This window comes from Erinaceus europaeus, chromosome 22 (genome assembly GCF_950295315.1).
Source record: "Erinaceus europaeus chromosome 22, mEriEur2.1, whole genome shotgun sequence".
NCBI lineage: Eukaryota > Metazoa > Chordata > Mammalia > Eulipotyphla > Erinaceidae > Erinaceus > Erinaceus europaeus.
In genome coordinates this window covers 5,808,102-5,823,870 of record NC_080183.1, presented here as the reverse complement: position 1 = coordinate 5,823,870, position 15,769 = coordinate 5,808,102, and the positions used below count along the sequence as shown (strand labels likewise).

General features: G+C 46.3%; 1 protein-coding gene across 3 annotated transcripts in view; it reads left to right on the top strand.

The window, feature by feature from the left end:
• PPP1R13B (protein phosphatase 1 regulatory subunit 13B) overlaps nt 1-15,769 on the top strand; it is a 76,337-nt gene that overhangs the window by 51,715 nt on the left and 8,853 nt on the right. For 2 of the 3 annotated variants that reach the window (XM_060181108.1, XM_060181110.1), the window contains 3 exons: nt 9,615-9,716; nt 11,822-11,996; nt 13,153-13,349. In XM_060181108.1, coding sequence (XP_060037091.1) covers nt 9,615-9,716; nt 11,822-11,996; nt 13,153-13,349 — 474 coding nt within the window. The remainder of the gene's footprint in view (nt 1-9,614; nt 9,717-11,821; nt 11,997-13,152; nt 13,350-15,769) is intronic. The other variant, XM_060181109.1, reaches the window with a different exon arrangement.

Here is a 15,769-nt window from a genome sequence, read left to right as displayed (position 1 = left end):
CTCCCCACCTGCAGGGGAGTCGCTTCACAGGTGGTGAAGCAGGTCTGCAGGTGTCTGTCTTTTTCTCCCCCTCTGTCTCCCCCCCTCCTCTCTCCATTTCTCTCTGTCCTAACAATGATGACATCAGTAACAAGGGCAACAAAAGGGAAAATAAATAAAATATTTTTTAAAAATCAGGAGTCGGGCTGTAGCACAGCAGGTTAAGCGCACGTGGCGCAAAGCACAAGGACTGGCTTAAGGATCCCGGTTCAAGCCCCGGCTCCTCACCTGCAGGGGAGTCACTTCACAAGCAATGAAGCTGGTCTGCAGGTGTCTGTCTTTCTCTCTGTCTTCCCCTCCTCTCTCCATTTCTCTCTGTCCTATCCAGCAACAACGACAACAATAATAACTACAACAATAAAACAACAAGGGCAACAAAAGGGAATAAATAAATATAAAAAAATATATATAAAATCGCCCTGTGACTCGGCTGCCCTGCAGATGTGGAAAGCTGTGGGTTACATGTACAGATGTGTACAGCAGAATTCTGAAGGCCCCTTGCACCTGAGCTTCAGTGAAGGTGAGGTAGACGCACCAAGGAGACTGTGCCCTGTGTGGTGTGGGGAAGGAAAGGGGCCCAGTGGCGGGTTGGGATAGGTCTGTGACCTTGTTAGCCCTGAACGTGAAATCCAACTTTGTGTTTGTAGTGTAATTAGAGGACGGAAGAGCTCAGGTTAAGGGACACCTTTGTGCTGGGAGCGCCATCAGATACCTCTGTGGTTGTGCCTTTTAAGCCTCATGATCTGTGACCTTTGCACAGCACTTTATTGTCCACAAAGCACCTGTGTGCACATTTTTAAAGCTCTCAAGATGTTAAACAGTGTTTTCCGTGTCACCTGGGTGGGAAAAGTTGGCACAGTGCACCTCCTACCTGTGGATCACACCTCCAAGGACAGGTGGAGAGCAGGTAAGGGGAGGCCATACTCTGGAGCGACCCATACCCGCTGACGCTCCTGTGGCTCAGCAAGTCAGGCTGAGATCCAGTGGCAGAACTTGTGCTCAAGCAGCTCGTGTGGGCACGGCAAGTTGCCCACTTGCCCCTGTTCCACAGCTGGTGCGGGGACCTCCAGCTTCATGCATGCACTCTCATGAGCTTGCTTTCTTTCTCTTAATTTTAATTTTTATTTATTATTGGATAGAGACAGAGAAATTGAGAGGGATGGGGAAGATAAGAGAGGAAGGGAACTGGAGAGACACCTGCAGCCCTGTTTACTTGTGAAGCTTTCTCCTTACAGGTGGGGACCAGGGGCTTGAACCTGTGTCCTTGTACACTATAAATGTGTGAGCTTAACTAGGTGTGCTACTGCTTGGCCCCTTCTCACGAGCTCTCCGAATCTACTTGTCCAGTAGAATTCTGAAGATCTGGTTGGACTTTATGTCCTGAAGCCTCATCCTCACTGTATCTGCCTGGGGGAGGGTTGGGGCTCCAACCCCAATAAATGACTGCTCTCCTACTGTCAGGACATAGCGAGGTCTGCAGAGGGCTCGCCCTTCAGAGCCCCTCCCAGTGGGTCACTCAGACAAAGTTCCTCCAGACCAAATGGACAGCCTACGTGGAGCATTTCCCAGGGAAACTTGTGGGAGCCCTGTGGCTTACTGAGAGCTTACTGAGTCTTACTGAGAGGAGCTCCCCCTAGGTGGGTGGCCTTGACTGTCCTGCTGTCAGCTCAGTGGTGCTTTCAGATTTAGGCTTGTATGCTTCATCTTGCCTTTCAGCTGCCTGCTGGGTCGTGCCATTGGTGACACTCAGTGTGTCCGCTTGTCCTAGCTAAGCAAGCTGTTTTGCCAGCCTAGAATTTTGTAACAGTAGAGCATTAAATGTGGGAATAAGAAAGGGGGAGCATTGCTGAAGTGGGAGGAGACCTGGGCTGCTGGCCGGGGAGGGCTAGGTCTCCCCTGTGCTGAGCCTGACTTACTCTTCCTGGCTTTTAACAGCTGCATTTCAGAAAGCATCTGCGCAGCATGCAAGGGCACTGTCAGCTGGCGATGGGACTGAGCCTAGGGACAGGCACCTGGATTTGTCACTCGCTGTGCTTTCCTACAGAGCTATAGTGTTGTGGATCCACATTTTCAAAGAAAATTTTTAAATGCCAAGATCACAGGGCTGGTGAGATAGGTCACCTGGGAAACTGTATACAACCTGAGTTCAAGCTCCTGCCCCCGCCTCACAGAAAGAGCTTTGGTGCTGTGGTGTCTTCTCCCCTCTCCCTCTATCTATCTATCTATCTATCTCTCTCTCTCTCTCTCTCTCTCTCTCTCTCTCAAAGTCAGCCTTGTGGTCCAGGAAGTGGCACAGTGATAAAGCTTTGGACTCTGAAGCAGGAGGTCCTGAGTTCGATTTCTGGCAGCACATTTGCCAGAATGATGTCTGGTTCTTTCTCTCTCCTTCTATCGTTCTCATTAATAAATAAATATAATTTTTTTAAAAAAAGAAAAAAAGCATCTTACCTATTAAAAAAAAAAAAGTCAGCCTCAAGCCCTGAAGCCCCAGTGACATCAACCAAAAAAGGTAAAGATTGTGAATCTATAAATTCAGAAAGCACATCCCGTTTTTTTTATAAGCTACAATTTAGAAGTAATGTCTGGGCAGATGACCCCACCAGTGTGTCCTGGAGCCCCACTTCCCCAGAGCTCTGCCCCACTAGGGAAAGAGAGAGACAGGCTGGGAGTATGGATCAACCTGTCAACACCCATGTTCATCAGGGAAGCAATTACAGAAGCCAGACCTCCCACCTTCTACACCACATAATGACCCTGGGTCCATACTTCCAGAGGGTTAAAGAATAGGAAAGCTATCGGGAGGAGATAGGATCCAAGGTTTGGGTGGTGGGAACTGTGTGGAATTGTGCCCCTCTTATCCTATGGTCATTGTTTCCATTGTATAAATAAACATTTTTAAAAATTAAAATAAAAAAAATTTAAAAAGAAGTAATGTCACTTCTAGAGATAGAATAGCATAATAAAAGAATAAATAGAATAGCATAATAAAGAAAAGTTATTTGGGCTGGGTGGTGGCGCACCTGGTTGAGTGCACATGTCACAGTGCACAAGGACCTGGGTTCAAGCCCCTGGTCCCCCACCTTTGGAGCAGGGGGGAGGGAAGCTTTGCGAGTAGTGAAGCAGGGCTGCAGGTGTCTTTCTGTTTTTCTATGCTCTCTTGGATTTCTGGATTTCTGTCTCTATGTAATAAATAAATAATAAAAATTTGTTTTAAAAAATAAGAAAAGTTATTAATAGCAAGGAATTCCATCTTTAAAGAAGACACAAATATTTTATTTGTATGAGAACAGGAACCTAAGGCTTTGGAGCCTCAGGCATGTACAAAGTATTTTGCATAGGGGCTGGGTGGAGGGGCACCTGGTTGAGCGCACGCACATGTTACAATTCGCAAGGACCCAGGTTTGAACCCTTGGTCCCCATCTGCAGGAGGGAAGCTTTGCGAGTGTTGAAGCAGGTCTGTAAGTGTCTCTCTGTCTCTCTCCCTCTCTCCTCCCCTTCCTCTCGATTTCTGGTGTCTCTACCCAATAAATAATGATAATAAAATATTTTTAAAGTATTTTGCATAAGCATTATGCTACCTCCTCCACCACAAAATATCATTTCATTTTCCCCCCTACCAGAGCACTGCTCAACTCTGGCTTATGGTAGTGCGGGGGATTGAACCTGGGACTGTGGAGTTTCAGGCATGAGAGTCTCTTCTGCAGAACCATTATGCTATCTACCCCTGCCCAAAATCATTTCTTTTAAAGCTATTTTTTAGTGAATTTGGGAATTATACAGTGTGTTTTGGGGTGGAAGAGTTGTTACGTCAAAAGAAAAAGTTGTCAAAAAAGTGGCATCACTTCTCAGTAACTGAAGAGTACTTGACAACTGTTATGCAAAGTGATTTTTACTTTCACAGAATTGCACTTTTGACACAAATTGAAAAGACATAATGGATACATTTTAGCAGAATGTTTCATTAATACCTAGATGGGAGATAGACTGAGTCTTACAAATACTTGGAAAGACTGTCACACAGAAGCAGCATTAGTGACCTTTGATGGGTGGCCTGTGTTTACAGTGCGTCACTGCCTGTCCTGGTTGGTTTTGGGAAACTTGACTGCATATTCTAATACCTAATTGCTGTAACGCCAGTGTCAATGCTTTCTTTAAAACAAACACGACCTGAGGAAGCATAAGATACATTTGATTAAAGCCCTGTTAACATGGCGGTGATCTAAAACTTTCAACTGCAATTATCGAGTAGTTGTTATTTCTTACATCTTCAAAACCTAGTCCTGATGGTTTGTTTTCCAAATGCACTTATTTTTTATAGCTTTACACGTTATGGCTCATGCACGTAATTAGCGCCTGGAAAACAACCCCCTTTGGAGCTTAACTTTTGGCCAGTCATAGAGTAGCTATTTATTGGCAATCTGATCAAAGGGTTTTTGGGCTTAATAGCTTAATTATGGACATTTTTGGTATTCAGTTATTTTTCCTTATTGGGGGAATTAATGGTTTATAGTAGACAAGTATGGACATTTTTATGCTTTTTGTCATACTTATCATAATATCACTTACTTGGATTTTTTTTTTTGCCAAGAGGTTAATATTTTATTTAAAAGAGATAATTAAAATATGAATATTACAGCACTGTGCTGCTAGTGGAGTGTATTGTGGTGCTTCACTCTGAGAAGCAGGCTGGCAGTTTCTGTCAGGCAAGCTTACCATCCAGCCCACTTGGCCCACTTCTAGATGTTGATTACCCCAAAGAGATCAGGCGTTTGCCTACACAAATATCCCTGCATGAATGTTCAAGACAACTGTACCCTATAGCAAACTGAGCACAACTCAAATATTCATCTGCCAGTGAAAACAGAAAAAAATGAGTCACCAACACTGTAGCCACATGGAAGGCTGACCTTCTGTCTACTGTGTAAATGTACCAGGTTCCTTCTGGTCACAGACCTTTGTCTTTGTTGTACCTCCTGCTCCCCCCACCCCAATTCATTTTCCCTCCAGAGCGCTGCTCAACTTAGTGCTAGGGATTGAACCTAGGACCTTAGGAGCATCAGGCATGAAAGCAGTGTGTATAACCATTATGCTGTCTCCCCAGCCCCATGCTTTTCTTCTATATTGTCTACACTGTGGGATTCTGTCTGGCATAGAGAAGTGAATGAATCATGGTGTGTTGATGCAGAGCTCAGGCAACATGCTTGGTGCCTTGCCTTTGCAATAGAGGGAGACCCAGTGCTGGTCTCCTACTGTGACTCCCTCTGGACTCTGCAGCATGTGGGCCAGTTTCTGCTGCTTGTTGCTTTTGGGGAGACAGGAATGAGACTAGGTTAGAAGGGAGGTGATGGGCTAGGGGAAATTGGGGTGAGGGAAGTTTTGGGAGCAATCTGGAACAGCAGAGGAGGTTGGTGACTTCTGTAGGAAGACAGGATAGAGAAGACCGGGCTCAGGTTCGCAGAGACCCCAGATCTGGTCGGGGTGTGACTGAGGCACAGAGAAGACCGGGCTCAGGTTCGCAGAGACCCCAGATCTGGTCGGGGTGTGACTGAGGCGCAGAGAAGACCGGGCTCAGGTTCGCAGAGACCCCAGATCTGGTCGGGGTGTGACTGAGGCGCAGTGGGAGCAGCAGAGAATGGCGAGTCACCCATAGATTGATTCATTCAGCACACCTCGTTGGTGGTGGTTGCTGCCGCGTCCTCCTCCTCTTCCTCCTTCTTCCTTCTTCCTTCCTCCTCCTCCTTTTTCTTCTCAGTGGTGCCTGAGATTGAAGCCAGGACCTCAGCTTTCCACTGCTGAGCTGTACACTCAGTGTTCACACACTGATGCTTTGCTCCATGCTGTGGTCAGGTACTAGGCTGAGGCTCTGGCTGGGCTTGGGCCTTGACTGCTGAAGCCTCAAGTCTCCAAGCCGCCCTCAACCACAGAATCCCTATAAACGTTCTCCAGAAGGCGTTTTGTATATAAAAGTGTATGTGTGGGAGTCTGGCAGTAGCTCAACAGGTTAAGCGCAGGTGAGGCAAAGCACAAGGACCGGCGTAAGGATCCTGGTTCAAACCCCCGGCTCCCTACCTGCAGGGGAGTCACTCCACAAGTGGTGAAGCATGACTGCAGGTGTCTGTCTTTCTCTCCCCCTCTCTGTCTTCCCCTTCTCTCTCCATTTCTCTCTGTCCTATCCAACAACAATAACTATAACAATAAAATAACAAGGGCAACAAGAGGGAATAAGTAAATATTAAAAAAAAACTTTCTCTTTAAACAAAAGGTGTATGTTAGCAGAATCAAGCCTCTGTTCTGACAGACTTATACAGGTTTTGAGAAAGAGGATGGCACGACCAGAGAAGTGATCCTAGAGGCTGGCAGTGACATCTTGCACTTCCTCTTGTGGGGAAATGGAGAGCTAGTTATGACCTGGAGCTTGTGGGCAAGGAGTGGTGTAAGGTGAAGTCCTGGAATGCAAAGCTCTGAGGTTGGAGGAGAGCGGCTGGAGCTTGACTAAGTGTCTGCTTCTCTGGGCTGCTGTTGAAAATTTTCCCGCAGATTTCCCAAGTGCTGAAGTGGCTTGTCCTCTCTGACCTGCAGCTGAGCTTATTGGGCCTCCGTGATCCCAAGGGGACAGGATTTGATTTCCTCTTATAAGATGCAATAAAAGGAAATAAGCAAGGAATTAGGTCATAGGTTTGCTTGAACAAATCTCATATGGAGAACTTAGAATTGTAAATGGAGTTTGTAATATGTGCACTTAACCAGGTGTGCCAACACCTGGCCCCGGTAAATGGAGTTTGATTTACATGGAAAGAGTACAGAGTGATAGATCCTGAGAGGAACCAGTTCACACCAAAAGTTTTTGTTTTCCAAAAAAAGTCTAGAAAGTTGCATATTCACTTGGAATAATTAATTCCCTTAAAATACAACTAATACAGACAATGGTTATGCAAACAGACTCTCATGCCTCAGGCGCCGAAGTCCCAGGTTCAATCCCCCACACCACCATAAGCCAGAGCTGAGCAGTGCTCAGCTGAGCGGTGCTCAGTTCTGTGTCTCTGTCTATATCTCTCTCAAAAATAAAATAAATAAAATATTTTTTAAAAATGAAGTCCATTTGGAATAATTCATTGAGGTGTACACTATTAGTTAGATAATTTTCCATCTGTGAGACCTAACTGCAGTTTTACAAAAGTACAGCACAGTTAGTATTCATTTATTTATTAAGATTTTATTAATTGTGGTCTGGGAGGTGGTGCAGTGGTAAAGCTTTGGACTCTCAAGCATGAGGTCCTGAGTTTGATCCCCGGCAGCACATGTACCAGAGTGATGTCTGGTTCTTTCTCTCTCCTCCTGTCTTTCTCATAAATAAATAAAATCTTTTTTAAAAAAAATTTTTATTTATTTATTAATGAGAAAGGTAATGCTGGTAGTTGAACTCAGGACCTCATGTTTGAGAGTCTAACACTTTATCCACTGCACCACCTCCCAGACCACACGAGTATGCATTTAAATATAATGCCTGAACCACTTTTTTTTAATTTGGGGATTAATGGTTGACAGTAAATACAGCTGTTGATTCATGTGTAAAATTTTCTGCAGAACACTCTCACCCCCGCCTGGTCCTCCCTCACCGTCAGGCACCAGGACCTGAACTTCCTCACACCAGAGTCCTTATACTTTGGTGCAATACACCAGCCCCAGTCCAAGTTCTGCTTTGTGTTCCCCCTTTCTGTTACTATTTTTCAATTTCCGTCTGTGAGTGAGATCATCCCATATTCACCCTTCTCTTTCTGGCTGATCTCACTTCACATGATTCCTTCAAGCTCCATTCAAGATGAGGTGAAGAAGGTAAATTCATCATTTCTTTTAAAATTTATTTGTTCCCTTTTGTTGCCCTTGTTTTTCATTGTTGTATTGTTGTTGTTATTGATGTCATCATTGTTAGATAGGACAGAGAGAAATGGAGAGAGGAGGGGAAGACAGAGAGGGGGAGAGAAAGATAGACACCCACAGACCTGCTTCACTGCCCCTGCAGGTGGGGTTCCGGGGGCTTGAACCGGGATCCTTACGCTAGTCCTTGTGCTTTGCGCCACCTGTGCTTAACCCGCTGTGCTACTGCCTGACTCCTGAATTCATCATTCTTAGCTGAATAATATTCCATTGTGTATATAGACCATAATTTTCTTAGCCACCCACTTGTTGTCAGATACCTGGATTGCTCCCAAGTTTTGTATCCTAAGGAATCACACTCATCCAAAAAGACCTGTGTCTTTCTATGTTCATAGCAGCACTTTTTTTTTAAATATTTTATTCATTAATGAGAAAGTAGGAGGAGAGAAAGAACCAGACTGGTACATGTGCTGTTGGAGACTGAACTCAGGACCTTATGCTTGAGAGTCCAATGCTTTATCCACTGTGCCACCCCCTGGACCACGCACTTTTTTTTTTTAAAGTTCAAACCCTTAGTCCCTACCTGCAGGGCGACAACTTCACAAGCAATGAAGTAGTGCTGTAGGTATCTCTCTATCTCCCCTTCTTTCTTAATTTTTCATTTTCCCTTTTGTTGCTTTTTTTTATTGTTGTTGTAGTTGTTGTTGTTATTGATGTCATCATTGTTGGATAGGACAGAGAGAAATGGAGAGAGGAGGGAAAGACAGACGGGGAGAGAAAGACAGACACCTGCAGACCTGCTTCACCACCTGTGAAGCGACCTCACTGCAGGTGGGGAGCCAGGGGCTCAAACCAAGATCCTTCAGCGGGTCCTTGTGCTTTGTGCGTTTAACCTGCTGCGCTACTGCTCGACTCCCTCAGGAATAAGTCTTTTTGCATAACCATTATGCTATCTACCCTGCCCAATTTCTCTATCCAAAAAGAAAGAAAAAACAAAATAACACTGAAGCAGTGGATGTGGCATGCAGGCACTGAGGCCCAGTGATAGCCCTGCTGGGAAGGGAGTGTGGGGCTGGCGAACATGGGTAGGGGGCTGGTAAAGTAGCTCATTTGGCCAGTATGCTGCTTTGCCACGTGCAGGCCCCTGGTCTGAGCCCAGTCTCCGCCACACTGCAGCCAGAGCATCTGGGAGATGGGACAGTGGTGGAGTGAGGTCCTGAGTTTAATCTTTGCCACTGTTTGTGTCACTGTTTCTCTGGCTTTTCTCTCTCTTGTGAAATAGTGTTTTTTAGAGGCCTTGTACACATTATAGTGTACAAGGACCCGGGTTCAAGCCCATAGTCCCCCCTGTAGGGGGAAAGCTTCACAAGTGAAGCAGGGTTGCAGGTGTCTGTCTCCCCCTCCCCTCTCAATTCTCTGTCTCTATTCAATAATAAATAATATCTTTAAAAAATTTTAAGGAACTGAGAGATGGCTCACACAGTGACATGTATCCCGTCACATATGAGGCCTTGGTTCTGAGCCCAGTACCACAGGGGAGCGACAACTAGTGGGAAAAGCACCTATGAAGAAACAAACATGTTTATACTTCCCTGTTTCTAGAGAGTCTGTAGAATCCTGAGGTGTGCGCATTCTGACACCAGAAGAGAATGGGCGTGCAGGTAAACGCGTTCGAGTGGCCGTATGTGTTGTGTCTGTAGGTTGGGAACCCGCGTGTGGAGCTCACCCTCTCGGAACTTCAAGACATGGCGGCGCGGCAACAGCAGCAAATTGAAAGCCAGCAGCAGATGTTGGTCGCCAAGGTAAGGTCTGAACGCAGAGCTGAGGGAGCATCACAAAGTGTGTTTTGCAGCCAGTACTGAGGTGTAGGGTGATGCGCTTCTGGGTAGCACTTGTATGTCAGGCCACAACACAGAAGTGCTGAGCACAGTGCTCTCCATCTCTCACCTCTCCTGTGGAGGCAGACGCCTGCTTTAGCTTCTTGACATTGTCAGAGTGTCAGAGCGAAAGCATCTGACCACAGGCAAGAGCCCCAGAACAGGAAATGACTGACCCTGCCCAAACCGTAGGTGGCATTTGGGAAGAAAAGACCCTGTTGTGCCCTCTCCGTCTCCTTCTCCCTCTGGTCTCTTCTCGGCCGTTGTTAGTAGCAGGGAGAACGGCCATCCGCAGCACACGCTGCTCTTTGGTGGCTCTGAGAACAGTGGCACTTCAAGGGACTTGTTAGCTTGATTGGAGCAAGTCGCATAGTTAATACTCCTCTGTCCTGAGCTCTACTTTTGTTATTGAAACTCTCTGGCGGGATTTGAAGTTTTTCTGTGTCATGGTGTTGTTAAGAAACCAGACCTATCACCCATGCCTGTTGGGGATGATTCATACTATATGGTCTCCAGCATCGGGAACTGCTTGAAAGATGACCCGCCAACATCCTGCCCCTGATTCTACTGCTTTCTCTACAGGTTTTCAGAAGAACCAGATGTTCAGTCCCATGGTCTTCATCTGTGGAGTGACAGTGTCATTCACTGTACTTTCCACTTTTGTGTAAATAATGGTTTATGTTGGACCTGTTTTAAAATGTCCTATAGAGTCTGTTGGATTACCCACCTGCAGGGGGAAGCTTCATGAGTGGTGAAGCAGTGCTGCAGGTCTCTCTCTCTCTCTCCCCCCATCTCTCTATCCCCTCCCAATTTCTCTCTGTCTTATCAAGATAAAATAATTAAAAAATAAAGTGTTGGATTTATAAGAACACAATAAAGGGTTAAGTAAATATGAAAGCATTTCATTCCATTAATAAGATTTTTAAGATTAAATGTGCATAGAATATGTAATTACAAAATTTTCTAATTCTACTTTTTATTTCCTTTGAAGATGTTGATCTAAGAATATTGCTATTAAAAATACTTAGACAGCTGGGAGCCAATGTAATGGTTATGCAAAAGACTCTCATGCCTAAGGCTCTGAAGTCCAGGTTCATAAGCCAGAACTGAGCAGGGCTGTGGTTTAAAAAAAAGGGGGGAGTCAGGCGGTAGCACAGTGGGTTAAGCACATGTAGCGCAAAGCACAAAGACCTGCGTAAGGATCCCAGTTCGAGCCCCCACCTCCCCACCTGCAGGGGAGTCACTTAATAGGCGGTGAAGCAGGTCTGCAGGTGCCTAGCTTTCTCTCCCCCTCCCTGTCTTCCCCTCCTCTCTCCATTTCTCTCTGTCCTATCTAACAACGACAACAACAATAAGAACAACAATAAAAAGACAAGGGCAACAAAAATGGAAAATAAATAGATTTAAAAAATTAAAAAACTTAAAAAAAAGAATCTTTAGGTATTTTTCAGCAATATTAATTACAAATTATTGCCAGTTTTACAGACTTGAGCACATATTTCCTTAGTTCTGACTGTAGTAAATAATGCCCACGGTTACGCTCAAACCTCTCCTTATTTTTTAAAAAAAAATTTTACATTTGTTTTCCCTTTTGTTGCCTTTGTTTTTGTTGTTGTAGTTATTATTGTTGTTATTGACGTCGTTGTTGTTAGGACAGAGAGAAATGAAGAGAGAAGGGGAAGACAGAGAGGGAGAGAAAGACACCTGCAGACCTGCTTCACCGCCTGTAAAGCGACTCCCCTACAAGGGGGGAGCCGGGGGTGCAAACCGGGATCCTCACGCCGGTCCTTGCACTTTGCACCACGTGCGTTTAACCCGCTGCGCTACCACTCAGCTCCCAAACCTCTCCTTATTATGCATACCAATGGGACTATGTATTGATTCAAAGTAGGTATCCTGTGAAGGGTATTGTCTATTTTTTTACTTAGGATTGTCCTGTTCTTATTTTTAAATTCACTCAATTTTTGGGGGGGGTGCAAAAGTAATTGTGTGCTTCCATTTTTTAACTGGAATATGTCCCTTCTTGTTAGGAACAGCGCTTACATTTTCTGAAGCAACAGGAGCGTCGTCAACAGCAGTCTCTTTCTGAAAATGAAAAGCTCCAGAAGTTGAAAGAACGAGTTGAAGCCCAGGAAAATAAGCTTAAGAAGATCCGTGCCATGAGGGGACAAGTGGACTACAGCAAAATCATGAACGGCAACCTGTGTGCGTGCCTGCCCGCCCCACCCCGCCCCGCCCTCATCAGGCATGGGGGGTGATAGAGGGAGTGACAGTGTCAGTCAGGACCACGGGCCTTGCTCTCAGAAGGGCTCTGAGGCTTTGTTACCTGCACTGAAAGGCGTGGAGGTGGCCTAATTAGCGTTCGTGGTGACTGCGCATGTCAGGTTGCCCTAGCAGTGTTGTAGAAAGACCCTTTCGTTCTTCTGGCAGCAGCAGCCCTTTAGATCTGAGCTAGGATCCTCCAGGACTGACTCATTATTATGAGAGTCCGCTTTAACAGAGCAAAATACAGTGTATCTGTACAATAAAGAGAAACTACATAGGGCCTGAGAGTAAATTACTGGTTATGGGATGTGCCAGTCAGCTTCAAAGCCCAGCACCATGTAGGAGGCGCTGTGCAACAGAGGACGCTCCTATGCTATCATGTCTGTATCTGAAAGAAAGAATGGCCTGGAGCAGTGAAGTTATTGTTTTATTGCTGTCGTTGTTGTTGGATAGGACAGAAATGGAGAGAGGAGGGGAAGACGGAGGCGAGAAAGATAGACACCTGCAGACCTGCTTCATCGCTTGTGAAGCGACTCCCCTGTAGGTGGGGAGTTGGGGGCTCAAACTGGGATCCTTACGCCGGTCCTTGAGCTTTGTGCCACGTGAGCTTAAACCTGGCTGTGCTTCCGCCCGACTCCCCAGTGTTTTAGGTTTTTTTTTGGTAATTTATTTATTTATCTTCCCTTTTGTTGCCCTTGTTGTCTTTTTATTGTTGTTGTAGTTGATGTCGTCGTTGTTGGATAGGACAGAGAGAAATGGAGAGAGGAGGGGAAGACAGAAGACAGAGAGGGGGAGAGAAAGACAGACACCTGCAGATCTGCTTCACCGCCTGAGAAGCGACTCCCCTGCAGGTGGGGAGCCGGGGGCTCGAACTGGGATCCTCATGCCGGTCCTTGTGCTTTGCGCCACCTGTGCTTAACCCGCTGCGCCACCGCCCAGCTCCCTGTTTTAGGTTTTAAATGTCACAATTTCTCTCCCAAGTCCTGGCACTAGTGATGTTGCAATTGAGAAGCAACCACAAAACAAAAACATCAAAAGGCCATGAAACAGATGCTCAACTCACTGATTTTTCTCTGTGTTGCTGGGGAAATGACAGCTGCTGAAATAGAAAGGTTCAGCGCCATGTTCCAGGAGAAGAAGCAGGAGGTGCAGACTGCAATCCTCAGAGTCGACCAGCTCAGCCAGCAGCTGGAAGACTTAAAGAAAGGAAAACTGAATGGTTTCCAGTCGCACAACGGCAAGCTGATGGGGCCGGCCGCCGTGGAACTAAAAAGACTGTACCAGGAGCTGCAGGTGACAGCCTGGGCCTAGGGCACAGTGACGGGAAGTCAGCCCAGTTTGGGGCTTTTTTCTTGGGGAGCCAGAAAGCTTTGCAACTAGAAACAAATAAATGGGTTCTAATTTCATAGTAGACACACATACACATGAGGTAGTACAAAAGGATTCCTTTTTTCTTTTTTACCAGAGCACTGATCAGCTCTGGTTTATGGTGGTTCAGGGAATTGAACCTAGGACTTTGGAGTCTCAGGCTTGACAGCCTGTTTGCATAACCATTATGCTGTCTACCCCTGCCCACAAAAGAATTTTACAGGGGGCCAGGCAGTAGCTCACCAGGTTAAGCATACATGGTGTGAAGTACAGGTACCACATAAGGATCCCAGTTTGAGCCTCTAGCTCCCCACCTGCGGGGGATGAAGCAGGTCTGCAGGTGTCTGTCTTTCTCTTCCCTTCTCTGTTTTCCCCTCCTCTCCTGGTTTCTCGCTCTGTCCTATCCAACAACAGTAGCAGCAGCAACAATAACAGCAACAAGGGGGGGGAATGGCCTCCAGGAGCAGTGGATTCTAGTGCAGGCACCAAGCCCCAGCAATAACCCTGACGGGGGGGGGGTTACATAGATTTTTAATATAATTTATGTACATACAATTTACTGATTTCAAGTGCACAAATAAGTGTTCTTAGTAACTTTATAGAATTCCGCGTGCCACCACCACAATCATTTTAAAATCTTTAAAATTCATCCCTACCAGAAATCCCATATTTATCCCCTTCCTTATCGCTGGGACTTAGTACCTACATGGTAAATCACTCCTCCTCCCCCTCCTTCCTTTCTTTTCTTTTTTTAAATATATTTATTCCCTTTTGTTGCTGCCCTTGTTTTATTGTTGTAGTTATTTTTGTTATTGATGTTGTCGTTGTTGGATAGGATGGAGAGAGGAGGGAAAGACAGAGAGGGGCAGAGAAAGATAGATATATGCAGACCTGCTTCACCACTTGTGAAGCGATGCCCCTGCAGGTGGGGAGCCAGAGGCTCGAACCGGGATCCTTATATTGGTCCTTGAGCTTTGTGCCATGTGTGTTTAACCCGCTGTGCTACCGCCCGACTCCCCTCCTTCCTTTCTTTTGAGAGGAGGGAAATTGAGAGGGGTAGTAGAGACAGATGTGCAGCACTGCTTCACCACTCATGAAGCTTCTCCCTGTAGGTGGAGACCAGGAACTTGAGCCAAGCCAAGCCCTTGCACTTGGTGACATAATACTCAGCCTGCTGCCTCCTGCTTCCAGCCACATACTTAGCTGTCACCTCTTACTCTACAAGAGCTCCCTGGGCCTAACTAAGCAAACTAAGTAAAGTTTGCTTCTGACTCTGCTGATGTAACTATTCTGGAAACGTCTCAAGTGGAACTTTTTTTTTTGGCCTCCAGGGTTGTTGCTGGGGCTCAGTGCCTGCACTATGAGTCCACTGCTCCTGGAGGCCATTTTTTTCCCCTTTTGTTGCCCTTGTTTTATCATTGTTGTTAATATTATTATTGTCGTCGTTGTTGGATAGGACAGAGAGAAATGGAGAGAGGAGGGGAAGACAGAGAGGGGGAGAGAGAGGATAGACACCTGCAGACCTGCTTTCACTGCCTGTGAATCGACTCCCCTGCAGGTGGGGAGCCAGGGGCTTGAACCGGGGTCCTCACGTTGGTCCCTGCGCTTTGTACCATGTGCACTTATCCCACTGCACTACCCCCTCAAGTGGAACATTTAAGATGCGGTTCAGTCGCTGTGTTATTAGCATGTATTCGACCAGAGCTCATTGGCAGTCTGCTGAAGTGGCAGGGAACTCGGCTGTAGATGCTTTTTTTTTTCCTCCAGGGTTATTGCTGGGCTCGGTGCCTGCACCATGAATCCACCGCTACTGGAGGCCATTTCCCCCCCTTTTTGTTGCCCTAGTTGTTGCAGCCTTGTTGCGGTTATTACTGCCATTGTTGACGTTGCTTTGTTGTTGGATAGGACAGAGAGAAATGGAGAGAAGAGGGGAAGACAGAGAGAGAGGGGAGAAAGACAGACACCTGCAGACCTGCCTCACCGCCCGTGAAGCGACTCCCCTGCAGGTGGGGAGCCGGGGTTCGAACCGGGATCCTTATGCCGGTCCTTGTGCTTTGCGCCAGCTGTGCTTAACCCGCTGCGCTACAGCCCGACTCCCGGGAAATAAATTAAAAAAAAAAAAATTAAAGCTGCTTAGATGCTGTGTGGAGGTGAGACTCACCTGTTCTTGATGCTCAGCTTAGCTCAGGCTGCGCTAACGAGACACCCTCAGCCTGGGCAGGCTGAGCAGGAGACACTGATTTCTCATCAATCTGGAGCCTTCAAATTTAGGTGATAGCAGAGTCATGTGGTGAGGGTCTAGCTGCTAGCCTGCAGGCCTCAGGCCTCATGACCCTCTCACAGGT